General features: G+C 48.4%; 1 protein-coding gene across 1 annotated transcript in view; it reads left to right on the top strand.

The window, feature by feature from the left end:
- The window catches only part of Sptbn2 (spectrin beta, non-erythrocytic 2), a 35,422-nt gene that overhangs the window by 2,982 nt on the left and 5,513 nt on the right, over positions 1-26,927 (top strand). Inside the window, exons 2-25 of the mRNA XM_035442045.1 lie at positions 2,061-2,212; positions 2,621-2,794; positions 3,783-3,874; positions 4,013-4,093; positions 4,472-4,587; positions 6,532-6,644; positions 6,768-6,955; positions 9,019-9,136; positions 9,713-9,871; positions 10,170-10,472; positions 11,481-11,634; positions 11,846-12,716; positions 16,540-16,677; positions 16,978-17,734; positions 18,784-18,986; positions 19,332-19,422; positions 19,592-19,738; positions 22,030-22,293; positions 23,928-24,152; positions 24,398-24,487; positions 24,970-25,230; positions 25,317-25,447; positions 25,645-25,849; positions 26,465-26,839. Of these exons, the coding sequence (XP_035297936.1) occupies positions 2,061-2,212; positions 2,621-2,794; positions 3,783-3,874; positions 4,013-4,093; positions 4,472-4,587; positions 6,532-6,644; positions 6,768-6,955; positions 9,019-9,136; positions 9,713-9,871; positions 10,170-10,472; positions 11,481-11,634; positions 11,846-12,716; positions 16,540-16,677; positions 16,978-17,734; positions 18,784-18,986; positions 19,332-19,422; positions 19,592-19,738; positions 22,030-22,293; positions 23,928-24,152; positions 24,398-24,487; positions 24,970-25,230; positions 25,317-25,447; positions 25,645-25,849; positions 26,465-26,839 (5,408 nt within the window). The remainder of the gene's footprint in view (positions 1-2,060; positions 2,213-2,620; positions 2,795-3,782; positions 3,875-4,012; positions 4,094-4,471; positions 4,588-6,531; positions 6,645-6,767; positions 6,956-9,018; positions 9,137-9,712; positions 9,872-10,169; positions 10,473-11,480; positions 11,635-11,845; positions 12,717-16,539; positions 16,678-16,977; positions 17,735-18,783; positions 18,987-19,331; positions 19,423-19,591; positions 19,739-22,029; positions 22,294-23,927; positions 24,153-24,397; positions 24,488-24,969; positions 25,231-25,316; positions 25,448-25,644; positions 25,850-26,464; positions 26,840-26,927) is intronic.

Below are 26,927 nucleotides of genomic sequence, written 5' to 3'. Positions count from 1 at the left end.
TTGTGGGTTCATGTCGTCCGCTAGAGAGGCCCTCGCAGTCTCCCTGGTGGCTCACCCTCATGGTTTGGCCATGTTGGCCTTGTTAAGGAAGGAGAAAAGGGGAATGGGCTAGAGGCCTAGGACCTTGAGCTTCTATGTGTTTTCCTGGGCTTCAGAATGACTGTGGAGGGAGGATGTGTAGAAAATAGAGAGCGTGTGTCAAAGGGGAGGGTTTGTACACACAGGTCCATAGGTGTCTGAACAGGAATGTTCATCTTGGCACATGATAGTTTATTTCATGGTGTGTGTGTTTAGGGATGTCTTGTAATGCTACACTTGGGTGTCTAGCTTTACCAGGTCTTTCTAGGTACTGCTTCCACTTTAGTCTACCTATGGGCCTCACACCAGCCTGCCTGGTATCAGAGAGGTCTCCGTGGATTCAGTAATGGCCAGATGACTTAATCTGTCCTCAACTCATATAGGGCCTAGGACCCTAAAAGAGGTCCAGAGTCACCATAGGCATCACAAGTGCTGGAGTGGGGGGGGGTTATCCCACACGGTGGTTAGGATCCCAGGTTTGGCATAGGCACAGGAATTGGAGGTGAGGAAGTCAGGAGTAGACTTGGGTGTGTGGCTGTTTTATGGGGGAGGTGCACAGGAACATGAAATTAAGGGTTGAGTCTAGATTTCTGAGGTACTGGTTCTGAGATGGAAGTAAATCTACACACATACCCCTGTGGCTGGGTCCCCACATGGGTCTCTCTGACCTCTAAAGTAGCTTACTGTGCAGAGCTTACCTGTCCCTTTCCATTTATAACATTTTTAATCATCAGCTTCCTGTGCAACCTGACAGCATCCCTTGTTAGGAGCTCCCCCTGGGGACTAGGCTACCTGGCCTTGCCTACCTCTCCTGGAGGTTGGCACTCAACTCCACCTGCATTACTCCCTTGAACTTGAAAGTTCTTTTTTTGGGCGGAGGGGGGTTGAGACAGGGTTTCTCTGTAGCTTTGGAGGTTGTCCTGGAACTTTCTCTGTAGACAAGGCTGTAGACAGAGATCCGCCTGCCTCTGCCTCCCGAGTGCTGGGTCTAAAGCTGTGCGCCATTTGTTTTTGTTTGAGACAGGATCTCACTGTCTGGTGAGATCTGCCATGGCTGGTCTGGAATTCGCAGAGATAGGCCTGCTTCTGCCTTCCAAGATTAAAGACATGCAGCACCATGCCTGGCCTAAATTCTTATAAAGTCTTTCTGAATCTTGGGGTATTGGTGTTCTAGGTCTGGATCCACTATAGCCAACTGTGCAACACTGCCTTGGGGTAGAGTAGCCTACCGTTTCTGTACATGACCCAGAACAGGGAGCTGCCTTAAAGGCCCACACAACCTCTCCACGGTCAAGTCCAGTTGCTGACCATCTGCGAGATCTGTCATATTTACAGGCCACATCTTCTCCCTTGCCACAGTTGAAGGAGAAGGAGGGCCCTGCCTTTATCAAAGCTCCCCAACAGGGAGCCACATCACACTGGGCAACCACTAAATGTGTCATACCCAGTATCTCATTTAATTGCTACAGTGACCCAATAAAGTAGGAAATAATATGCTCATCCTACAAATAGAGAAACTGAGGCACTGAGTAAGTTGTCAGTATTTCATCTCTTTACAGCATGAAGCCTAACCCCAGCACCTTCCTGGGCATTTCTTCTTGAGGCCTTTTTTATCTGTCTTGGTTTTTCTTTTTTTGTTGTTGTTTTGTTTTGTTTTTTTTCAGAGACAGGGTTTCTCCATGTAGCCTTGGCTGTCCTGGAACACTCTCTGTAGACCAGGCTGGCCTCAAACTCACAGAGATCCACCTGTCTCCACCTGGGATTGAAGACTTTGTCTTCCTCTTTTTATCCTTTCCTTTGCTCATGAGCTCATCCCGGCCTCTTCATTTCTTAGCTTTTTTCTCTTGGTCATCGCTAACCCTGCCGATCCCAGCTGTCACTTCTGCTCTCTCAGGCACCACATTCCACACCATGCCAGTTGGTGTTTAGAAGCAAGCATACTGTCCTTGAAGGGCAGAAGTGACTCCTTGTTGTCGCTGCAGATGAACGAGAAGCTGTGCAGAAGAAAACCTTCACCAAGTGGGTGAACTCCCACCTGGCCCGGGTGACATGCCGGGTGGGAGACCTGTACAGCGACCTGCGGGACGGGCGCAACCTCCTGAGGCTCCTGGAGGTGCTCTCGGGAGAGACCCTGGTGAGCAGGGGTAGTGAACAGAAGAGGGAGCTTCAGGGAACAAACCACAGGGGCTGCCATAGAGCACTGAGCAATATACCAAGGCTCCTCTGACTAGAGGATGCTCTCATTCCAAGAGGCTTTGCTACCTGATTACATGGGAGCCATGCTTTGCAGAGACAGGAACAGTGGCCCCATTGAAAACATTTCTTCTCCCACCCACTCTGGGTGCAATTAATTCCCTTGGGAATCTTAATCTGCCCAAGCCTCATCTGTAACCTTGCTTGGGCTCCATGACCTCTGGCTTGACCCTAGGGCTGTCACTGTGTTCCCAAAGGAAGTCATGGGAGGTATGGGGCAGGTTGCTGAGAAAACTAAGAAGAAAGAGAGCCGTGGTCCCATGCCACTGTGCCTTCCATCCACCCACAGCCAAAGCCCACAAAGGGCCGAATGCGGATTCACTGCCTGGAGAATGTGGATAAAGCACTACAGTTCCTGAAGGAGCAGAAAGTACACTTGGAAAACATGGGCTCCCATGACATCGTGGACGGAAACCACCGTCTGACCCTCGGGCTGGTGTGGACCATCATCCTTCGATTCCAGGTATCCTCCAAGTGTTATCTAAGGTGTGAGCTGTGCACCAATCAGTTTTATGCCCCCACACTGTTAACTTATTATGGTCCATGACAAGATAGAAACAAAAATTGAGGGGCTGGAGAGATGGCCTAAGAGTTAAAAACACTATAATGGCTGTTCTTCCAGAGGAACTGGGTTTAATTCCCAGTACCCATTTGGCAGCTCACAACCACTTATAACTCTAGTTCTATGGGATCTAATACCTTCTTCTGGCCTCTGAGAACACCAGGCACACACATGGCGCACAGATAAACATACAGGCAAAATACCCATACACATAAAAATAAAATAATAAATAAATTTAAAAATTGAGCATAGAGGGCTGGAGAGATGGCTCAGAGGTTAAGAGCACTGACTGCTCTTCCAGAGGTCCTGAGTTCAATTCCCAGCAACCATATGGTGGCTCCCAACCATCCCTTATGAGATCTGGTGCCCTCTTCTGGTGTGCAGATATACATGGAAGCAGAATGTTGTATACGTAATAAATAAATAAAATCTTTTTTTTTTAAAAAAGTGTTCTAAAAAAAATTGAGCATAGGGAGCTTCCTAGAGCAGCTGCCCTTGAAGCATATCCATTTACTTTCCATGATACTCCGTCTCAGTGTCACCTCAACTGCTCTAATTGTACCTGTCCTTCCCCAGTGGCCCTCTCCCTCTTTCACTCAAAACAGAGCTCTTTCAGCTCTATCTTTGAAAGCCAGCTCTCAGAAAACATTCATTCCCCTGCTCACATTCTCCACCTGGAAGAACCAGCTCCCTTACTCATAGGTACTTCCGCTCCACCGACACCCTACTTCAGATCCTCTGGGCCTGATAATAAGTGTCACTAGCCCAGGAAATAAGGGGCCCATTATACAACACTCCTAAAGATCAGTTTTCTGTGATTTTTCTGAGTGTCTCTGGTATCACCAAGACACCCAATGGGGAGTGAAGGTCCTATTTGCTACTTTCTCAGATCCAAGACATCAGTGTGGAGACAGAAGACAACAAGGAGAAGAAATCAGCCAAGGATGCCCTGCTGCTGTGGTGCCAGATGAAGACCGCAGGGTGAGGAGATCCAGGAGCATGGCTATAGGGGTTGGCCACACTGAGATGGACTCTCCGGTTCACAACCTGCCTGATGTTCTTTTATCACAGACCAGGGCTCTGAAGCACTCGCTATTTTTTCCTGGTCTTTCTTTATAGGTATCCCAATGTCAATGTGCACAACTTTACCACCAGTTGGAGAGATGGGCTGGCCTTTAATGCCATCGTGCACAAACACCGGTAAGTGTTTGGTGAATTCACGGGTTTGGTGAATACATGGATTAATGGCCCAGGAGAACACAGCAGAGGCCAGGAGAGTGACTGAATTACAGCATAGTTATAGAGGAAAAAATGAAGGGAAATCTCAGTCTTTAAGGGGGCAGCAAATTCAAGGCCAGTCTGGTCTCAAAGTGAATTCCAGGCCAGTCAAGGCTGCATAAGAAGAGACCCTGTCTCAAAAAGAACAGGGAAAAGAATGTGCGAGAGGAGCCGGCAAGTAGGATGGTATACTTCCAGGGGGCTTGGGGCACTTCAAGCCAGGAATGAATTTACATTGTTTTCTTTGGGCTCTGACATGCTTTGGATGTGTTCTGTGTCACCCCCCACTCTCACCCCTAGGCCAGACCTGCTGGATTTTGAGTCCCTGAAGAAGTGCAATGCACACTACAATCTGCAGAATGCTTTCAATCTGGCTGAAAAGGAACTTGGCCTGACCAAGCTCCTGGATCCTGAAGGTGGGTCAGAGCTCTGCAAAACAGGTGTAGGGAAGACAGAGGCAAATTGGGGTTGTCAGGGGAAGACCAGCAGCAGTGGAGGAATGCAAATATTCTGGAATCAGGTGGTAGCCATGATTTCCACAACCATATGAATACACTCCAAGCTGCTGAACTGAATCCTTTAAAAGGATAACTTTTAAAGTTGCATCTCAAAGAAAAGAAAAAAGGTACCTGCATGTTGGCTTACACCTGCAATCCCAATACTCAGCAGGCAAGGGTAGAAAGAAGGGTTAGGAATTTAAGGCCAGCTTTCCTATATAGCAGGTTTGAGGACAGCCTGGGCTACATGAGACTCTGCCTCAAAACAGTTTGTAAGAATAAAGGGAGCCCTGCCTCAGAGAGAGCTCTGGGCTGTAGGTTCTTTCTCAGCCCAGAGCACCTATATGATTTAGAGCCAATCACTTAGCCTGGCTTAGTTTCCTCATTTCCAAAATGAGAAGACCAGAGCTGGGAATGAAATTCAGAGGCAGAGTGGTCATTGTGCACACTCCAGTACCACAAAAATAACTGAACATTTAAAAATAAAATGAGAGAACTCTGGTTCGTGTGATATCTGATGTATTCTAAATTCTAAGGTTTTGGTTAAGTCAATTGTCCCTGCTGACTGCCTCCCATGGTGCGACGGTCAGTTATGGCCAATGGGCTCTGGGCTCTGAACCTGATGCTGCACTGCACTTGACATAACTTACTTGTGCTAACAATGTCCCTTCACCATTGTTACTCTCAGTTTACGGAATAGATGGGGCTTTGAAGGGTCAGGTGACTTGCTGAAGGTCATAGACCTGTTACAGCCACAATTCAGGTTCACCCCAGCTCTAGAGCCTGTTTCCTTCACTACCTCTTCAGGGCAGAATGATCTGGGTGCAGCCAGAAAAGGGAGGAGAGTTAGACCACAAGGCCCTGTTGGAAACGTTCCTTCTTGCAGGCTAAGTGCAGAGTTCCTTGGAGAACATTTGCAAAGCATGGCTATTCTGCAGGACACAGGAATAAAGTGAAGGCCCCTGTGACTTGACTGAGATGACTTCGGGAGTTCCAGCTTGCCTGGGTACTTTCTGAAGGCTGTCAGGGGCTTCCAGGCTCCTAGTCTGGCCTTTGAGAGGAGTAGTATGTGGCCTAAGTCAGATGGCCCAGGGATCCCAAGTCATTGTCGGCTGTGGTTGCATGGAGGGAATACTTGGTCTGAAAGGATGCTCGCCTTGTTGGGTATACCCACAGCTGAACTTTGGGAACCAGATTGGAAACAACAACACTGACCATGCCCCAAGATGGTACTAAGAGCTGGTATCTGCCACCACTGTACTGCACCCAGATTCAAGGCTTGCCCAGTGATCCTCAGTCCGTCGACTTTTTAGACATTTTTCTAGCTTCTGGGGACCATGGTCCACCAGATGGGAAGGCTGTTTCTTTGCTTGTTTTGTGTATATCACATATACTGAGTAAAGTCTCCTGGGCTTCTAGATTTTTCCCTCTCTATTTGGCAGGCCCTTCCCATATCTAAGAGAAAGTTGGAATGACTGAGTTGTTACTTGGCTTTAATGCAATGGTTCTCAACCTGGGTTGTGACTCCTTTTGGGGGCGGGGGTGCTGAACAACCCTTTCACAGGGGTTGCATTTCAGATATCCTGCATACCAGATACTCACATTATGATTCATAATAGCGAAATTACAGTTATGGAATAGCAACGAAACTAATTGTATGGCAGGGGTCGCCACAACATGAAAGGGTCACAGCATTAGGAAGGTTGAGAAACTGCTCTAAAGGGATCTGAAAAGATGTGTTAGCTTTGGCGGGCTGGGGGGCCCCTAGCATGAGGTGAGTCAGTTAGGTTTTAGGTGTGCTTCTGGAGGGGGCGCGGGTTTCTGGCATCTGCCTCTCCTTACCTACATCTACATCTTTCTCAGATGTGAATGTGGACCAACCCGATGAGAAGTCAATCATCACCTATGTGGCCACTTACTACCACTACTTCTCTAAGATGAAGGCCCTGGCTGTGGAAGGCAAAAGAATTGGCAAGGTGACACAGTAGGCTTAAGGGCCAAAGAAGGCTTGCTTTTGTTGGTCTTACTCCCCTAAAATGGAGCAGGATAGAGCCATAGCACTGGGTGGGACACCCACTTACCTATCTCCTGTCCCATAGGTCCTGGACCATGCTATGGAGGCAGAACACCTGGTAGAGAAATATGAGTCCCTGGCCTCTGAACTGCTGCAGTGGATTGAACAAATGATTGTGACCCTCAATGACCGGCAACTGGCCAACTCCCTGAGTGGAGTCCAGAACCAGCTGCAGTCTTTCAACTCCTATCGCACTGTGGAGAAACCACCCAAGTAGGTGTCCTGTGGGTCCCAGCCTGCCAGAGCATGCCTGCCCAGAGTTGTGCTCACTTGAGAGAAAGCCTAAATGAGGGCGGCCTTTTGGGAGGGACATTTGGCAGTACAGAAATGCAGCCAAGGCTCGTTTCCCTCAGCTCAAAGTGCTAGAAGCATCCAAACAGCACAGTTGTTCCAAAACACATTTTCTAATGACTAGCCATTTTTAAAACGCATGCCATGGAAGAATGATTGCCATGGCATGTCAAGTCAGTGCAGTCCATCAGATAAAATTACTGGTTGCAAGCCAGCTATGGTGGCTCACACCTGCAAATCCCAGCACTTGGAAGTCTGAGGCAGGAAGACTGGTATGAGTTCTAAGGCCAGCCATACTGAGTTCCAACCTAGGCATCAGAGTAAGACCCTGCCTGAAAAAAGAAAAAAATACCGGTTGGGGTCATGTAACACTGTAGTCTCTGTGGGAACAGACAGGACTGAACCTGACAGGCAAGTCAGCAGCTGGTGGTATGGTGTGGCTGACAGCATGAGCATCACAAAGTAATTAGCAATCATTTTTTCATTGTAGGGTTGCTGTTAGCAATTCTGTATAGCACAGACTAGGGAGAGAGGGGGAGAGAGAGAGAGAGAGAGAGAGAGAGAGAGAGAGAGAGAGAGAGAGCGCTTGTGATATCATCATCATTGTCAAGCTTTTTTGGAGTTAAAATGTTAGCTCCAAAACTAATATTCATTTAGAAAACAACTATTCTGTACATTCCAGGGAATGGTTTGAGGTGTCCTTTGCCTGGAAAATCCTTTTCTGAGTATTCAACAAAGATGTAAGCTCAAGGACACTCCCCCACATGACCTCTGTAAAATTAATAATAATAAGTCATGAAGTAACCACTGAAAATAGTATCCCCCAAAATGAGTTTTGACATTAAAGATTGTCATAGTTGAAGAAGCCACAAGAGTTCTTCATAAGCCACAGTAAACAAAGTCTATGCACCCAGGTTTAAAGTGCCTGGTTCAGATCCTGGTCGGCAGTTGTGTTGGACAACTTACATAGCTTGTTTGTGTTAAGTGTTCTTATCTGAAAAACAAGGATGAAATGTAGACAATGATGAGAAGTTACCATGAGCGAAGTGCTGAGAAGTGTCGAGAGCCAAGGTCTTGGTCACAGCTGTTGAGTTGTTGACCACTGAGCTCCCCATTGTGCAAGGAAGAAAAAAGCACTTCCATGTGTAACAACAGTCATCATGTCTGTAGAGCTTTTGGTTTCTTTAAAATGATGTTCCTGCTGGGCCTGGAGTTGCAGGTTTATAATCCAGGCTATTCAGGAAGTTGAGACAGGATGATCACAAGCTCAAGTTCAAAACTAGACTGGGTAACTTTGTGAGACCCATGATGAAACAGTGCTGAGATTAAAGGCATACACCACCACCTGGAAGAAAGTTTTCTTAAAGAGGGGGAGATGTAGTTCAGTGGTAGAGAATTTGCTTAGCATGTGTGAAGCCCTGGGTCCCACCCCCAGTGCTGTAGTCAGTAAATAAATTAGTAGATAGAAAGAAAAAAATAAATAAATGATGTTCTTGGTCCAAGCATAGTGATGCACATCTATAATGTCAGGTCTCTAAAGGCTAAGGCAGGGGGATTATAAGTTCAAGGCTAGCCTGAGCTACATAGCAAGACCCAGTCTCAAAAGTAAAATAAGATGAAAGAAAGAAAGAAAGAAAGAAAGAAAGAAAGAAAGAAAGAAAGAAAGAAAGACAGACAGACAGACAAGGTGAGGGGTCAGGCATGGTGGCACACGCCTTTAATCTTTAATCCCAGCCACTATGAGGCAGAGGCAAGCAGATATGTGAGTTCAAGGCTATCCCAGTCAACATACTGAGCTCCAAGAAAAAAGGAAGACGGAAACCAAAGTGTATTCTTTTGGCTTACTTGCTAGTATTTTCTGGCTTTCACACAAAAATGTGTTACTTTTGCAAGAAGAAAAGCAGCGTGAGTATTTTATGGTGTAGAGTCAAGGCTTTGGGTCTCTTGTGGTCTCTGCCTCTGGTCTTGACTTGGTTTTACTTCAGGTTCACAGAGAAAGGGAACTTGGAGGTATTGCTCTTCACCATCCAGAGCAAGCTGCGGGCTAACAACCAGAAGGTCTACACACCACGTGAAGGCCGGCTCATCTCCGACATCAACAAGGTCCATGTTCCCCTTTTAACTTCCACAGATGGCCATCCTTGTTCATCCCTGGCTTAGGCACCATTCATGCCTCCTATGACCCAGGGAGGGCCTGCTTGACCTCCACCAAGCCCTGATACCCACTGCCCACACCCTCAGACACGACTCTGGTATCTTCTCATGATAGTGGTCTTTTGCCCATCTACTGTCCATACAGAGCCAGTAAATAAATCAGACCTCAAGTCCTTTGTCTTGTTCAACATGTCCTCATTTCGCTATCTCTACTTCTGCTTTATATTTTTCATACACAGAATTATAAGACTAATTGAGGTAAACTAAGGTTCACCCACAAAGTCCCACCACTGCAGACGAATCAGGCACTTTCCATAGATGACCTCACTTCTCATCCAGAAGCAAACAGTTATTATGTGGGTTCACAGTGTGCCTGGGACCTCTCCTTTTTTCTCATATTTTCAGGCACAGGTGCCTCACTGACGACATTCTGTGAATCCACTAGACCAAGTCTCTGTATACTCACCCAGCCTTGCTCATTTCTACCCTTGTCCCATTGTTCTAATTCAGTTTCTACCTCAATAGGCCTGGGAGCGGCTAGAGAAAGCTGAACATGAGAGAGAGCTGGCCCTGCGCACAGAGCTGATCCGCCAGGAGAAGCTGGAGCAACTGGCTGCTCGCTTCGACCGCAAAGCTGCCATGCGGGAAACCTGGCTCAGTGAGAACCAGCGCCTCGTGTCCCAGGTGGGACTCATGTTCCGGGCATATCCAGGCTGATGGGGAGAAATGGGAGAGAGACAGTACCAGTACGGGTTCCTACAGGGTGGGAAGACGATAAAACACAGTATCTGTCATGCAGGAAACTCAGGATCTGGGGGCCCAAGGCTTGCCCAGGAGAAAAGACAGTGAGGCAGGATGAGGTGACACAGAGGGACAAAGAGTCACTACTTACAGTTGGCATCTAGCATCCAGGATGCTCTGGGGAAGAGACAGCAGTACTGACCCTGGGTTCCTGACCTTGCTCTCCCTGACTCTGCCACAGGACAATTTTGGGCTGGAGCTGGCAGCCGTGGAGGCTGCAGTGCGGAAGCACGAAGCCATTGAGACAGACATTGTGGCCTACAGTGGCCGGGTCCAGGCAGTGGATGCTGTGGCTGCAGAGCTGGCTGCTGAGCAGTACCATGACATTAAGCGCATCTCGGCACGGCAGCACAATGTGGCCAGGCTGTGGGACTTCTTACGGCAGATGGTGGCTGCCCGCCGTGAGCGACTTCTTCTAAACCTGGAGCTGCAGAAAGTGTTTCAGGACCTCCTCTACCTCATGGACTGGATGGCAGAGATGAAGGTAGTAGCTAGCCGCTTGCGGCATGACTCACCTGGGCAGGAGTCCTGAGGTGTGGCTGTCTACCTCACTCACCCCCTCAGTCCATCTCTTTACAGCATGTGCTCATGCAGAGCCAGCCCCTCTTAGTTCTGATGAGAAAGCTGACAGATTGCCCCTGTGGGGCTCCCAGCCTAGGGGCAAAGAGGCTGCTAAAAACCATAGACACCATAGTAGGTGGTTCTGAGGCCTGGGGGCACTGGCACAGGTGGCTGGGCAAGGCCTTTGTGAGAGAAAGCCATTTGAACCAAGGCAAGGAGCCAGCCCAGAGCACTCTGATGAGAGCAGATTCTGGTCAGAAGGAATACTGAGGCTACAGCCCTGGGCTGTGCGAGTGGGGCACATGGGGATTGCAAAGGCAGACCAGTGGCTATAAAGAGGGACTGTGGCTGACTCCCTTACAGCCCCGCAGGATTGGTCAAGGAATTTGGATTTTATTCAAACAGAATATTTAAAGTGTTTAGAGGGTTGCAGAGAAAGGAAGAGGTGTGATTCCACCTCATATTTTAAAACGGCCCTTTGGGCTACTGTGTGCAGAAGGTCTGTGGGCAGGGAGAGTGGGAGCAGAAACAGGCTGCCATCTTCTAGGCGAGAGGTGGGCTTGAAGGTGGGTCTGGGAGAAGGTCCTGAAGGGTGCTGGAAAGGAACAGTACAGTAGTAGGTATTTATGATTCTGGAGCTGAGATGACTCACAGTAAAAATTCCAGAGCAGGATTTAATAAGAAAACTGTTCCATGGGAGGGCAACCGAGGATAAAGGACCAAGTGTGAGAACAGAACTGGGATGTCCCCGTGTGTGTGTGTGTGTGTGTGTGTGTGTGTGTGTGTGTGTGTGTGTGTGTGCGCGCAGGCACGCTCCCCCGTGTAACTTGGAGTTGTCTAGAGGGTGGGAGGAAGATGCACTGACTTGGCACGCTGGCAGGGTGCTAGGCAGTTCTCAGACGGGCACTGGCATGCCGTGTGTGTCTGGCAGGGCCGGCTGCAGTCTCAGGACCTGGGCAAGCACCTGGCTGGAGTGGAAGACTTGCTGCAGCTACACGAACTGGTGGAAGCAGACATCACAGTGCAGGCTGAGAGGGTGCGAGCAGTCAGCGCCTCTGCCCTGCGCTTCTGTGACCCAGGGAAAGGTGAAAACTTCGGGGAGGGAGAGCTGGAAATGGAAAGACTGGGAAACAAGGAACAGGCTTGTCACTGGGAAAACTTGGGGGCCGGATCACTGATGGGGCAGGTAATGGTAATAGCTAGATCCAGAAGGGAGGCCAGAGTGAGCTATTCATGACAAGGAAGGCTGGGGAGCCACTGAAGCTCTGGCCCTCTAGCTTGCTTTTTTCTTTTCAGAGTATAAACCATGTGACCCACAGCTGGTATCAGAGCGGGTAGCCTCTCTAGAGCAGAGCTATGAGGCCCTGTGTGAATTGGCAGCAACTCGAAGGGCCCGTCTGGAAGAGTCACGTCGTCTCTGGAGGTTCCTCTGGGAAGTGGGTGAGGCTGAAGCCTGGGTACGGGAGCAACAGCACCTTCTGGCCTCAGCTGAGACAGGCAGGGACCTGACCGGTGTCCTCCGCCTGCTCAACAAGCACACAGCCCTACGGGGTGAGATGAGTGGCCGTCTGGGGCCCCTGAAGCTCACCCTGGAACAAGGCCAGCAGTTGGTTGCTGAGGGCCATCCTGGAGCCAACCAAGCTGCAGCCCGTGCAGCAGAGCTCCAGGCCCAATGGGAGCGGCTGGAGGCCCTGGCCGAGGAGCGAGCCCAGCGGCTAGCACAGGCTGCCAGCCTCTACCAGTTCCAGGCAGATGCAAATGACATGGAGGCCTGGTTAGTGGATGCGCTACGCCTGGTATCCAGCCCCGAGGTAGGGCACGATGAGTTCTCCACACAGGCCCTGGCCAGGCAGCACCGGGCCCTAGAGGAGGAGATCCGAGCCCACCGACCCACATTGGATGCCTTGAGGGAGCAGGCTGCAGCCCTGCCACCGGCACTGAGCCATACACCTGAGGTTCAGGGCAGGGTGCCCTCTCTGGAGCAGCATTATGAGGAGCTACAGACCCGGGCGGGTGAGCGTGCACGAGCCCTGGAGGCAGCCCTGGCATTCTATACCATGCTCAGTGAGGCTGGGGCCTGTGGGCTCTGGGTAGAGGAGAAGGAGCAGTGGCTCAACGGGCTGGCCCTGCCTGAGCGCCTGGAGGACCTGGAGGTGGTGCAGCAGAGGTGAGGCCTACCTTTTTCTTTGAGATACATCACCTGTGAGCTTGAGGACTGGTACAGGGATGGAAGTACTGCTATAAAGTGCCAGTGACATCTGTCTGAGACTTAACTGTATTCTTTGAGTCATAACTATCACTATCATTTTTATGGGGTTGTTTCTCTCTATATATAAAATCATACATACATACATACATACATACATACATACATACATACATACATACATGCTTGGTTTTTTGAGACAGGGTTTCTCTATGTAGTCCTGGCTGTCCTGGAACTCACTTTGTAGATCAGGCTGGCCTTGAACTCACAGAGATCCACCTGCTTCTGCTTCCTGAGTGTGCTTGGATTAAAGGTATGTGCCACCACTATGTGTGCATGCACGAGCGCGCGCGCACATACACACACACACACACACACATACAGTATATATTATATATGTGTGTGTGTTAAAGATGTATTTTATGTGTGTGTTTTGCATATATGTATATGTATGTATGTCTGCATCACCTGTGTGCCTGGTACCCCCAGAAGTCAGAAGAAGCACTGAAACTACGGTTACTCATCCCTGCTCTTGGCTTCCTTTCCTGATAGTTCCCAACCTCTCTCGATTACCTTGACACCTTCTATTCCTTTTATAATTTGTCTTCTCTCAACATATCCTCTGAAACTGGAGTTACTGATGGGTACATGAGCCACCATGTGGGTACTGGGAACCAAACCTATGTCTTCTACAAGAGCAACCATTGCTCTTAAACAATGAGCCATCTCTCCTGCTCTTGTTTTTAATACAGTGATACAAGATCTTGCTCTAGAGCCTAGGCTTGGTGAGCATGCAACAATCTTCTTGTCTTAGCTTCATGAGTGCTGTGATTACACACATGTGCCACCACACCCAACCTTTTAGAGTTCTAATGAAAACGTTAAGCATACTCAAAAGTAGAGAACATGTCACAACAAACCTGTGTGTCCATCCTCCAGATTCCATAATTGCCAATGCTCTTTTGATTGATTTCCCTTTTAAAAAGCAAGACTCTGATATGATTCCTCAAGGTAGCCCCTTTAAGAAAGATGAGGAACTATCCTTATATGTGATAATAATACTTTTAAATTGTGTGTGGACTTAAAATAGTGTGTGTGTGTGTAAGCCTATTATATGCCTATGATGCCAGCATCCAAGAAGCTATGGCAGCTTCTATAAGTCTGAGACTACAGTAAGCTGTGTAGCAAGTTCCAGGTTTAAAAAGCAAAATAGCTGGGCTGGAGGGATGGCTCAGTAGTTACGAGCAATGCTTTTTCTGAGTTTGCTTTCCAGCACCCACATCAGGCGTCTCACAATTGCTTGTGAATCTAGTTCGATCCTCTTGTTTCTGCTGGTGTGCAGACGTATGCACGTGCTCGTACACGCGAGCGCGCTCGCGCGCGCGCGCACACACACGCGCGCGCACACACACACACACAGAGGCACCACATAACCCTCCCCCCACACCACACACACACTTACCACACACACACACACACACTTACCCCCACACACATACACACCACATACACCCTCCGCACACACCACACACACACACACACACACACACACACACACACACACACACACACACACCACATATCCCCCCGCACCACACACACACTTACCACACACACACTTACACACACACACACACACACACACACACCACATACACCCTCCCCCCCACACCACATACACACATACCACATACACACCCCCACACCACACACACACACACACACACACCACATACACACATACAACACACACACACACACACACCACACACATACACGCACCACACACACACACACACACAGACACCACATACACCCTCCCCCCCACACCACACACACACTTACCACACACACACACACACACACACCACATACACCCTCCCCCCACACCACATACACACATGCATGCCACACACACACACACACACCACATACCACACACACACCACATACCACACACACACCACACACACACACACACACACCCTCCCCCCACACCACATACACACATGCATGCCACATACACACACACACACACACACACACACCCCACATACACACATACCACACACACACACCACATACACCCTCCCCCCACACCACATACACACATACCACACACACACACCACATACACCCTCCCCCCCACACCACATACACACATACCACACACACACACACACACACACACACACACACACACACACACACCAAACAAAAACCTGAGCAGTATCCAAAGAACAGTAAACCTTACAGTCATTTAGAAAGGGTATCTTTTTCTTTGTCCTTCCTTCCTTCCTTCCTTCCTCCCTCCCTTCTTTCATTCCAGAAAGATTCTCACTATGTAGCTCTGGCTGTCCTGAACCTTGTAATGTAAGCCAGGTTGCCCTTGAAACACGGAGATTCTCTTTCCTCTACCTCCTCAGTGCTGGGATTAAAGGTATATGTCCAGCCAAAAGGACGTTTTTATTGAACTTCAATACCATTATCACATAAAACAAAATTGGTAACTCAGATATCAACACTGTCAATCCACAATAAAATTTTCTGGCAGTTTTTGAAATGTAAGTACATTTTTTAAAAAGTTTTTAAGGTCTCCTACTGCAGTGTGGGTTTGCCAAACTATAACCCTTGGGTTAAATCCAGTCTGCTGCCTGAGTTGGTCTTTTCGTTTGTCTGTTTTGTAAATAAAGTTTTTTTTTTCTTTAAGACAAACCAACTCTTTTTTTTTTTAGATTTATTTATTTATTATGTACACAGTCTTTTGTCTGCACGTATCCCTGCAGGCCCGAAGAGGGCACAAGATCTCATTACAGATGGTTGTGAGCCACCATGTGGTTGCTGGGAATTGAACTCAGGACCTCTGGAAGAGCAGTCCATGCTCTTAACCTCTGAGCCATCTCTCCACTCCTGTAAATAAAGTTTTATTGGAGCAGAACCACACACTCTTATTTATGGATCTTTGTGGAGCTGTGTTCATCCCACCCAGCAGAGTTGAGGACTGTGGCTCAGACTGTGATTCACAGAGCCAAAAGTATTTACTCACATGGCCCTTTACAGAAATGTCAGGTGTTCCCCAACCCCAAATACGTTCATATCTTTATGCTTACACATTTGTTTTTGTTTGTCTTTTTAGCTTACAATAGCAGGATGGGGCATGGGTAGGTGGGTGGGGATAAGAGCCCCAAGGGGAACATTGAGGTTCTGATGAAGGTGGGGAGCCACCTGTGCCACAATTGAGTTTGACTTGCTGTACAGGTACCCCTGACTTTGGACCTTCACTATGTTTTTGAGCAACCCTACAGTGGATAGTTTTGAGGGGGTTGGGGGCTCTGACCCGCAGGTACTGACTGAGTAGCACGGCAATGCTGGGACAGTAGCCTCATGTTTTAAGTGTATTGAGTCTTTCCCTATCCTGTCAGCCAGCTCCCACACCACCACATGGAGACTTACCATTAATTATAAAAGCTCGGCCTTAACTGAGGCTTGTCCCTAACTAGTTTTTTAACCGTGTCTTTAATCGATGTTCTTTTATGTGACTCAGTTACCTTTACTCTGCACTGCCGATCCTGCTTCCTTTCTGTCTCCTGATGTCTCAGCCCCTTTTCTTCCCAGTGTTCTCTGTGCCTGGAAGTCCTGCCTAGCTATTTGCCATCCAGCTTTTTATTAACCCAATGAGAGTGACATATCTTCACAGTGTACAAAAAGTTTATCCACAACACTTACGGACAGTGTCTCTGTGGGCATCTGGGGGAAGCTGCCTCACATCATTCTCTTGCCTCAGGTTTGAGACCTTGGAACCTGAAATGAATGCCCTGGGAGCACGGGTTACTGCTGTAAATGACATTGCTGAGCAGTTGCTGAAGGCCAATCCACCAGGCAAGGACCGCATCATCGGCACCCAGCAGCAGCTCAACCACAGGTGGGCTTGAGGTGGGGAGGCAATCCCAGGGACTACTAAAAAAAGAAAGGCAGATTTTACTAGGCAGTGCAGAGGCAGTTGGAGGACATTGAGAGAAGCTATAAAAGGAATAGGTCAGGGCAGTCCAGAGAGGCTGGGAACTATCAGAAAAGGAAGCAAAGAACAGGGGTGAGTAACCCTTATGGCAGTAGAAGCAGGAGGTTTATGCAAAGCGCAGTAGGGAAAGGTTTCCAGGTACTTGGCTGGCCAGGGCAAGGAAGCTAAGCCCGTTCCACATGTAGGCCTTTCCCCTACACACAGGTGGCAACAGTTTCGGTCCCTGGCAGATGGCAAGAAGGCAGCTCTGACATCAGCCCTGAGCATCCAGAATTACCACTTAGAATGCACAGAGACCCAGGCCTGGATGAGAGAGAAGACCAAGGTCATTGAGTCCACCCAGGGCCTGGGTAATGATCTGGCTGGTGTGCTGGCCCTACAGCGGAAACTGGCAGGCACTGAGAGAGATCTGGAAGCCATCTCTGCCCGGGTGGGTGAGCTGACCCAAGAAGCAAATGCCTTGGCTGCTGGTCACCCAGCCCAAGCCCCTGCCATCAACACCCGGCTTGGAGAAGTACAAGCTGGCTGGGAAGATCTTCGGGCCACCATGCGGCGCCGAGAAGAGTCCCTGGGTGAGGCACGGAGGCTACAGGATTTCCTGCGCAGCTTGGATGACTTCCAGGCTTGGCTAGGCCGAACACAGACTGCTGTAGCCTCTGAAGAAGGGCCAGCCACCCTGCCTGAGGCAGAAGCCCTCTTAGCCCAGCATGCAGCCCTGCGGGGAGAGGTGGAGCGAGCCCAGAGCGAGTACAGCCGCCTCAGGACCTTGGGTGAGGAGGTGACCAGAGACCAGGCTGATCCCCAGTGCCTCTTCCTTAGACAGAGGCTGGAAGCCCTTGGAACCGGCTGGGAGGAGCTGGGCCGCATGTGGGAGAGCCGGCAAGGTCGCTTGGCTCAGGCCCATGGCTTCCAGGGGTTTCTGAGAGATGCTCGCCAGGCTGAGGGCGTGCTCAGCAGCCAGGTAAGAGCCCAGGGAACACAGTCCCAACTAAGAAAATAGGGATGGGGAAGGACAAAAGAAATGGCAGAAGGGGTAGGCAGTACTAGTGGGTGGAGTAGTTGAACAAGCAATATAGGCAGGAAGAACATATTAGAAATACGTTTTTTTTTGTTTTGGTTTTTTTTTTTTCCTGAGACAGGGTTTCTCTGTGGCTTTGGAGGCTGTCCTGGAACTAGCTCTTGTAGACCAGGCTGGTCTCGAACTCACAGAGATCCACCTGCCTCTACCTCCCGAGTGCTGGGATTAAAGGCGTGAGCCACCAACGCCCGGTGAAATACGTTTTTTTAAAGATTTATTTTTTAAATATGTATAGTGTTCTGCCTGCATGTGTCCCTGCAGGCCAAAAGAGGGCGCCAGATCTCATTACAGGTGGTTGCGAGCCACTGTGTGGTTGCTGGGAATTGAACTCAGGACCTCTAGAAGAGTAGTCAGTGCTCTTAACCTCTGAGCCATCCTTCCAGCCCCTAGAAATATGTTCTGGTAACATATTTTATGTTATTACAGTGGTTCTTAGCCTTCCTAGTGCTGGAACCCCTTGACACAGTTCCTCATGTTGTGGTGACCCCCAACCATAAAATTATTTCATTGCTGCTTCATAGCTATAATTTTGCTACTGTTATGAATTATAATATAAATATCTGATATTCGACCCAGGAAGGATTACAACACACAGGTTGAGAACTGCTGTGTTATTAGAATATAGTAATTCTAACAAAATTTAAATGTAAACATAACCAAACTGACTTTAGAAGAAATGAAAAGCCTGGCTAGTCCTGTAACTATTAAGTAAATCAATAGTTACAAATAAGGTAGACGGGATTTGGACTGGTAAAAGTTCTCCAGCCCAGTTGCCTTGCAGTGTTGTAAGAGCCCCTGCCCTGTCTACAGAGCCATCTAGACCACCTTGTTCCTCACCAGGCTGGTCCCTGTGTGCCTCTGAGCAAGTCTTCTCAGAGGGGTAGAATCTACATCGTATGAGAAGTAAGCTTGCTACTGTCTGTTCCACACAGGAATATGTTTTGTCTCACACGGAGATGCCAGGGACACTCCAGGCTGCAGATGTGGCCATTAAAAAACTAGAAGACTTCATGAGCACCATGGATGCCAATGGAGAGCGCATTCGTGGACTCCTGGAGGCTGGACGCCAGCTGGTGTCCAAAGGCAACATCCATGCTGAGAAGATCCAAGAGAAGGCAGACTCCATCGAGAAGAGGTGTGATGTGGATGGTGGACAGATGAGGAACTTAGAGAAAAGAGTGGGGAAGAGGATGGCCTAAAGCTTCAGACAGCCGAGAACTGAGTTCATCTGTACTCAGGTGAACTGACGGGTGGCAGGGGTTGGAGGCAGATGACCAAATAGAGAAATATCAGAGTGGTTGGAGAGGCTGGACCAGGACCCACATTGAGGCTAATTGGAGCCTACTAGGACAGCAGGCCTAGAAATCAAGATTCCTCAGGTATCTTTTGAGACCCCTGGGGGACATTATTCACATAAGAGGAAGACTGGGCCTTCTAGGTGAGTTAAGGCTCATGGTTTCATACTGGACTGTCATTGCAGACACAGAAAGAATCAGGAGGCAGTGCAGCAGCTTTTGGGCCGCCTTCGGGACAACCGAGAACAGCAGCACTTTTTGCAAGACTGTCAGGAGGTGAGGCTCTCAGCTCCCTGGTCCTTGTAGCATTTTTTAGCTATCCATCCCTTTCACACACATACCCTTCATGGCTTCCTCTGGAATATTTTGCATCTCCTGGCTCATCTGCCCTACCACTCCTTCCCCCTAAAAGATCTCCTTTATTTCTGCTTTATGCTTATTCCAGCTAAAACTCTGGATTGATGAGAAGATGCTGACAGCTCAGGATGTGTCCTATGATGAGGCCCGCAACCTGCACACCAAATGGCAAAAGCACCAGGCATTCATGGCTGAGCTGGCAGCCAACAAGGACTGGCTGGACAAAGTGGACAAGGTAACGATTGTGACCAGAACAGAAAATGAGTGAGCCTTTGGAGCTGCTTCTGGGCAGATTCTGGGCACAATATAGGCTGATGGGGCCTAACCCCAGAACATAGTTCTTTCCAGAGGCTCACATTGCCAAAGTGGAAGGTTAGGGCTTGGGAATATAGTTCTATCAGACAGAACTTCAAGAAAATACAATATACTAGAGAGCCAAATCGTGGCCTGGGCTCAATGTCATGTTTCTGGATCTGCACACCACAGCTTCTTCTGCTGTAATGTCTGCAAACATCTATAAAGGACTAACAGGAAATGCTTCAGGCTTTGTAAGCCATATAGCTTGTGTTGCAGCTCCTCATCTCTGCTGTCACAGCACAAAAGCAGTCATAGAAACTAATGAGCATGGCTGTTCTCCAATAAAACTTTCTTTATAAAAACAGGCAGGGGGAAGATTTTGTCCATCTGCCATGGTTTGACAACCCTTGTTTTTGAAACTTGTCATTCCTAGGAGTTTGTCTCCCACACAGCTCTGCCTCAATTGCTGGGGACAAGTGAATATTTACTTCTCAGCAAATATTCCTAGAGATGGTCATGTGAGCTAGCACGTAGTACATGGCATATCAGAAGACATTTTCCATCCCTCAAAAGCATAGTAACTGGGGAGAGGAGAACAGTTTTCAGTGTTTGCATTTGCTCAGCAGATATATACTTAGTACCATATGCAAAGCACTGAGAGGGAAAGGAGGTGATGCTAACACTGGTTCAGACTTCACTGTAGCCAGGATGTGAGATATATATGGACAGCTGAGGTGGGAGGATCCCAAGTTCAATGCTGTCCTGGACAACTTAGTGAGACTCCCTTTCAAAATGAAAAGTAAAAAAAGAGCTGGCGCTTTGCCTAGCATGTACAGGGTCCTTTGTTCAATGTCAAGAATTGCAAATATAAATGAAATACAGAATAGAATACAGTGGATGCCAAAAGGTAGCATCCATAAAGCCCCGACACTAGCCAAAGTAGAGGTGAGAGAAAATACATCAGGGCCATCTGTGGAAGGTAAGGAGAATCGTGAGCAAGCAGAAATATTCTGTTCTAAGTAGAGAGTGAATGATAAGCAGAAAACCAGAAGTGTGAGGAGGAGGTCAGCCTGTGAGGAGCACAGAATGTATGGCAAGGCTCCTGGAAGCAAAGGTAAGAAAAATGTCCTGGGCAGGGTCAGGAAGAGCCTGAATCACTATGCAAGGAGTGTGCTAAAGGCTGTGAAGCCTCACAAGCCAAGCTGGCCTTTGAGTCTCTTCATCCCAACAGCCATATAAAGGGCCTGAAAGCATCTGAGTTTATGGTCTCAGAAGCAGACCCTGAAACCCAAATTTTGGGGAGAGGTGGTGCCACAAAACACTGGGGGGGGGATGGGAAGATGAGGCAGAGAGAGAGAGAGTAATCTACACGGGATATGTTGGGGTAGAGATATAGCTCAGTAGTAGGACATGCTCTTGGCATGTGTGCGTCAGCCCAGGTTCTGTCCCCAGTAGCATAAAGGGAGGGAGGGAGAGGAGGGGAGAAGAATATCGGCACGCCAGGCTTGCCAGCAGATCGTTGGCGCTCACAGCGGCTGGAGCACCCTGGGAGACAGCACAGAACCTGAAGCAGTATTATCCCACCCACACCATGAGATGGTTGATTATTCGTTCATCACTTCCCTGTCTGCCATTGGTTCAGGGCTCTTCTGACTCACCACACATGCTTTCTGTACTTCCACAGAAACAAAAGTCTTCAAGCTGAAAGGCTAAAAAAATGGGAGACCATGTAAGATTCCCTTGCTGTAGTGCAAGTGAGAAGATATGAACTAAGAAACATGAAATGACAGCAGAAGTTCATGTGCAACATAAGACGAGAAGCTGGGGGAAGTAGGGAACCCAAAATAAGAAAAAAATTACAGGTGGCTTTTAAGAAAAAGATTTCAAATAGGATCTGGCTATGTAGACTAGGCTGGCATTAAACTCACAGCTGCCTTCCTGTCTCAGCCTCCTAAGTGCCAAAATTCCAGGCCTAACTCACAATACCTTCCTAAGTGAGAGTCACGTTGGATCTTGAAAAAGGAGTGAAGTATGATCAACAGTGAAGAGGAGTCTAGAAGGCTTAAAAAAAACTCTGGGAAGGGTCTACTAATAAGGCTGCCCCACACAGGAAATTAGAGCTACTTGGTACATTTGAGTTCTCTACTGTTCAGATCCCTAGCCTGTGATCAACCTGCAACATTCAGTGGCGTCTAACTCTGGCACTTACATCTTTGTCTTGTCACCCAGGAAGGGCGGGAGCTGACTCTTGAAAAGCCAGAACTCAAAGTCCTAGTGTCAGAGAAGCTGGAAGACCTGCACAGGCGCTGGGATGAGCTGGAGACTACCACTCAAGCCAAGGCCCGCAGCCTTTTTGATGCTAACCGGGCAGAGCTATTTGCCCAAAGCTGTTCTGCTCTGGAGAGCTGGCTGGAGAGCCTGCAGGCCCAGCTGCACTCAGATGACTATGGCAAGGACCTCACCAGCGTCAACATTCTACTAAAGAAGCAACAGGTATGCAAGGGACCTTTGGGGAGAGTGAATAGGATAATTGAAGGGGGTACCTAGCTCTTGAAATTCAGGAGGCCTTGTAGATGACAGCTTTTAGCATTTCTGACAATGATTTCAATTAAAGACTATATCACAGTCTACAGGGCTGTGTATCAGTCAGGGAAAAGTCAGGAGACAGGCCACATTGATAACTTGGACAGGGAAACTTTATTTTAAAAAAGTAAACGGGTGTTATTACTTAAGGTGTTATCTCAGTCTGTTTTCTATTCCTACAATAAAATACCTTAGATGGGATGATTTGTTTATTTTTTAAAGTTGATTTTGGCTTGCAGGGCATAGCATCAGTATCTGCTCAGTTTCTGATGAGAGTCTTGCACTGTGTCATAAGTTGGTGGAAGAACAGGATGGAAATTAGCTTGTGTGAAAGAGATGAAACACAAGAGGCAGCCTCACTTTACAACCTGCTCTTGTAACTAATCTAGTCCCACGGGAACTACATAAATTCCTTTAATGGCCTACTCACCTCTTAAAGGCCCCTCTGCTGTCTGTTAACACTCTATCTTGAGGACGAGATTCCAGCGTAAGTTTTAGAGGAAACAAATCACATCTAAGCTGAATTAAGTCTTAAAGAAATCTACAGCAGGTGTCAGAAGATCTTTTCTCTGTAAAGAGACAGTAGGGCCAGCAATGGCTCTGTGGGTAAAAATGCTTATCATCAAGCCTGACTATTTGAGTTCAATCCCTAGAACCTACATGGTAGAAGGAAAGAAACTTCTCCACAAATAAACAAAATGTAAAACAACAACAAAACACAAACAACATTTTCATCATAGCCAAAAGATATTTTGCATTTTGTAGGTCATATGATCTCTATCACAGCAATTCAGCTTTATCATGTAAAAGAAAAAAAAATCCATACACACAATACATAGAGGAATGGAGCTGTGCTCCAGTACACTTTATTTGCTTAGTAGGCTATATTTGCTGATTTCCTGATCCTAAGAATCCTGGAATAGTAAGTCTAGAACTCTAGACTTGGAGGCGAAAGGGCTACCAGATACCTTGTTCTCTGTTGGACAGTTTTGAAGCCCAAGGGAAAAGCAAATTATGCTTCCTCCAGTGCAGTGTGCTATGCCTCTAGCACCCTCTTCTGACATGGCTGGCATTGTACCAGTTGGCAAAAGAGAGGGGAGAGAGAGAGAGAGAGAGAGAGAGAGAGAGAGAGAGAGAGAGAGAGAGAGAGAGAGAGAGAGAGAATGCACTGGCCTAGTTTCAAAGTAAGGCAGAAGTGGATTTGGGACTCAAAGACAATGAATTCATAATATGTGTAGTTGTTACACAGTCCTGAAATTCGTCTGTGTGTGTGTGTGTGTGTGTGTGTGTGTGTGTGTGTGTGTGTGTGTGTGTGTATGTGTGTGTCTGGAACCCATATATATTATTAATACATATTTAATATATACCATATAGTGTTAATACATATATTATGCATTTTAAATATTTAGTATATATTTAATATATATTAAAGTTTGGGACTGACCTATCCCTGGGAGATCAGGAATCATGACTGACTTGATACAGGCTATGCCTTCTAAGTTTAAAGGTGACACTGACATCTCTTTTCTCTTCTGTGCTTGTAGATGCTGGAAAGAGAGATGGCTGTGAGAGAGAAGGAGGTGGAGGCGATCCAGGCCCAGGCAAAGGCCTTGGCCCAGGAAGACCAGAGTGCAGGGGAGGTAGAAAGGACCTCAAGGGCTGTGGAGGAGAAGTTCAGGGCCCTTTGCCAACCCATGAAGGAACGCTGCCAGCGCCTGCAAGCCTCCCGAGAGCAGCACCAGTTCCACCGGGATGTGGAAGATGAGATAGTGAGTCACCAGGCTGGGCATGGAATGGCAAGCTACTCACAGCCATGTGACTCTCTAGCCTCTTTCTGGGCACTGGGGTGATGTCCATATTATCCGGTCCCTCTTATATGTTGAGAGTATCCCCTCCAAGAATGTTCATGGGTGCTTTGCAAGACCCTCTACCCTAGAATGAGATGGCTGCTCCCTACATACACAACTATAGCCCTAGGTCTTTGCACCTCTATTAACTTTTTCTTTCTCTCCAGTTGTGGGTGACTGAGCGGCTACCCATGGCCAGCTCTATGGAACATGGTAAGGACTTGCCCAGCGTCCAGCTTCTCATGAAGAAAAACCAGGTGAGGCAGAGGGCAAGGGTAAAAACCAAGTTCCCAAGAGCCTCTTCAGAGCTTTGTTTTCTTTTTGGGGGGTGATGATGAGAGGTGGAAGATGGGTGCTGTTGTTTTGAGACAAGGTCTTACTATGTATCCTTGGCTGGCCTGAAACTCACAGAGATCCAAGTGTGTCTACTGGGATTAAAGGTGTTATGTATGCTGCCATGTCCAGCTTCTTTGGTTTCTCCAATGATAGGGTTTCTATGGCATTATTTCTATGGCTATTTAACTTTCCCTAGCTCAGGAAGGTGGCCTCTGTTGGTAGGAAAGCATGAGGATTGAAGGGATATCACACTTTGCCCTAAGCCTGAAAAAAAAAAGAGTCTGCAAGAGGATTTAGGAAGGACAAGAATGTAGGGAAAACCCCAGGTGGAATAGGTCTAAGGGGATATAGGCTTGGGGCTCCTTTTGCAAGTCTTTCAGTGTATCTTTTGTGGCTGGGACAGACCCTGCAGAAGGAGATCCAGGGCCATGAGCCCCGAATTGCAGACCTCAAAGACAGGCAGCGTGCTCTGGGAGCAGCAGCAGCAGGTCCAGAACTGGCTGAGCTCCAGGAAATGTGGAAACACCTGAGCCATGAGCTAGAGCTTCGGGGTAAGCGACTGGAGGAAGCCCTTCGAGCCCAGCAATTCTATCGTGATGCTGCAGAGGCCGAGGCTTGGATGGGTGAGCAGGAGTTACACATGATGGGCCAGGAGAAAGCCAAGGTGAGAGCCAGAGCAATGGCTGTTTGTGTGACCAGTTCTTGCTGCCCTGGCCCCTGCTGTCTGATGTCCCCTTTTCCCTCTCCCAGGACGAGCTGAGTGCCCAGGCAGAAGTGAAGAAGCATCAGGTATTGGAACAGGCCCTTGCTGACTATGCCCAGACCATCAAACAACTAGCAGCCAGCAGCCAAGATATGATTGACCACGACCACCCAGAGAGGTGAGTGTGTGAGTATCAGAGAACCGACACTGGTGGAGAGGAGGGCTAGTTCAGGAAAAGTATAGCAATTGTGGTATCTTTTGAACCATGTGCATAGAGAACAGACTAGAAAGTTGGGAGAAGCAAGGGACTTGGCAAGCAGTTAGGGACTAAGAGACAAAGCTCTATGAAACAAGCCATTCTCCCTACCCATGCAGCACAAGGCTAACAATCCGCCAAGCCCAGGTGGACAAGTTGTACGCCAGCCTGAAGGAGCTGGCAGGAGAACGGCGTGAGCGCCTGCAGGAGCACCTCCGGCTGTGCCAGCTCCGCAGAGAACTTGATGACCTGGAACAGTGGATACAGGAGCGTGAAGTTGTGGCAGCCTCCCATGAGCTGGGCCAGGACTATGAGCATGTGACTGTGAGTCCCACACAGATTAGCACCGGGAAGGATCAGGGCCCACAGGGAGACCAAAGCCTTGGCCCAGGCAGAGTGCTGAGGGTGGACACAGCCAGACAGAGAAGGCATTGTTCTGGTGGGTTTCAGGTTATATAACTTGAGCAGTTGTGCAGAAAGAGAGGTGTAGGGGTGACCATAAGTGAGGATAAAAATGAAATTGCTACTCTTTTCCAACAGACCACAACAAAACAGGGTGAGCTTCAGATTCTTTGCTGTGGTTGGAGATTTGGGCCCCCTGGTACAGAAATCCAGACCATAGTTCGGATGTCCTTGTTAAGGACTAAAAGTTCAAAGTGCCTCTAGGTGCCTTTAGGATATCAGGTGATATATAGAACTGTGCTATTATGTCACCCTAGCCATCTTAGTTCACATGTGTACCCTGGTGAAATTCCCAGTAATGCATTTCTCAGGATGTGTTCTCGCTGATAAGCAACATACAAGTGTAAATTTAAAGCTGCCACACCAGCTCATTGACCAGTGGGCTGTCAGTTTTGAGGAGAGAAATGACTGCTCCATGAAGCAGGGACCTCACACACTAGGTCTCATCCCTGTCTCTACAAATGCTTCCTCCATCAGATGCTCCGGGACAAATTCCGAGAGTTCTCCCGGGACACCAGCACCATTGGCCAGGAGCGCGTAGACAGTGCCAATGCACTGGCCAATGGGCTCATTTCTGGGGGCCATGCTGCACGGGCCACTGTGGCTGAGTGGAAGGACAGTCTCAACGAGGCCTGGGCTGACCTGCTGGAGCTGCTGGACACAAGAGGTCAGGTGCTGGCGGCTGCTTATGAGCTGCAGCGTTTCCTGCATGGGGCCCGCCAAGCCCTGGCTCGGGTACAGCACAAGCAGCAGCAGCTTCCAGATGGGACTGGCCGCGACCTCAATGCTGCTGAGGCTCTGCAGCGCCGGCACTGTGCCTACGAGCATGACATCCAAGCCCTCAGCACCCAGGTCTGACCCTAGCTGAGCAGGTGGGGATGGGAAAGCTGAGAGGAAACTGGGGGGGGGGGTTGTTGTGTGGTAGGGAAGATCTGTGAGG

Source organism: Cricetulus griseus, chromosome 3 (genome assembly GCF_003668045.3).
Source record: "Cricetulus griseus strain 17A/GY chromosome 3, alternate assembly CriGri-PICRH-1.0, whole genome shotgun sequence".
Lineage (NCBI taxonomy): Eukaryota > Metazoa > Chordata > Mammalia > Rodentia > Cricetidae > Cricetulus > Cricetulus griseus.
Note: the sequence above shows the minus strand (reverse complement) of the source record. Positions and strands in the feature narration are given on the sequence as shown.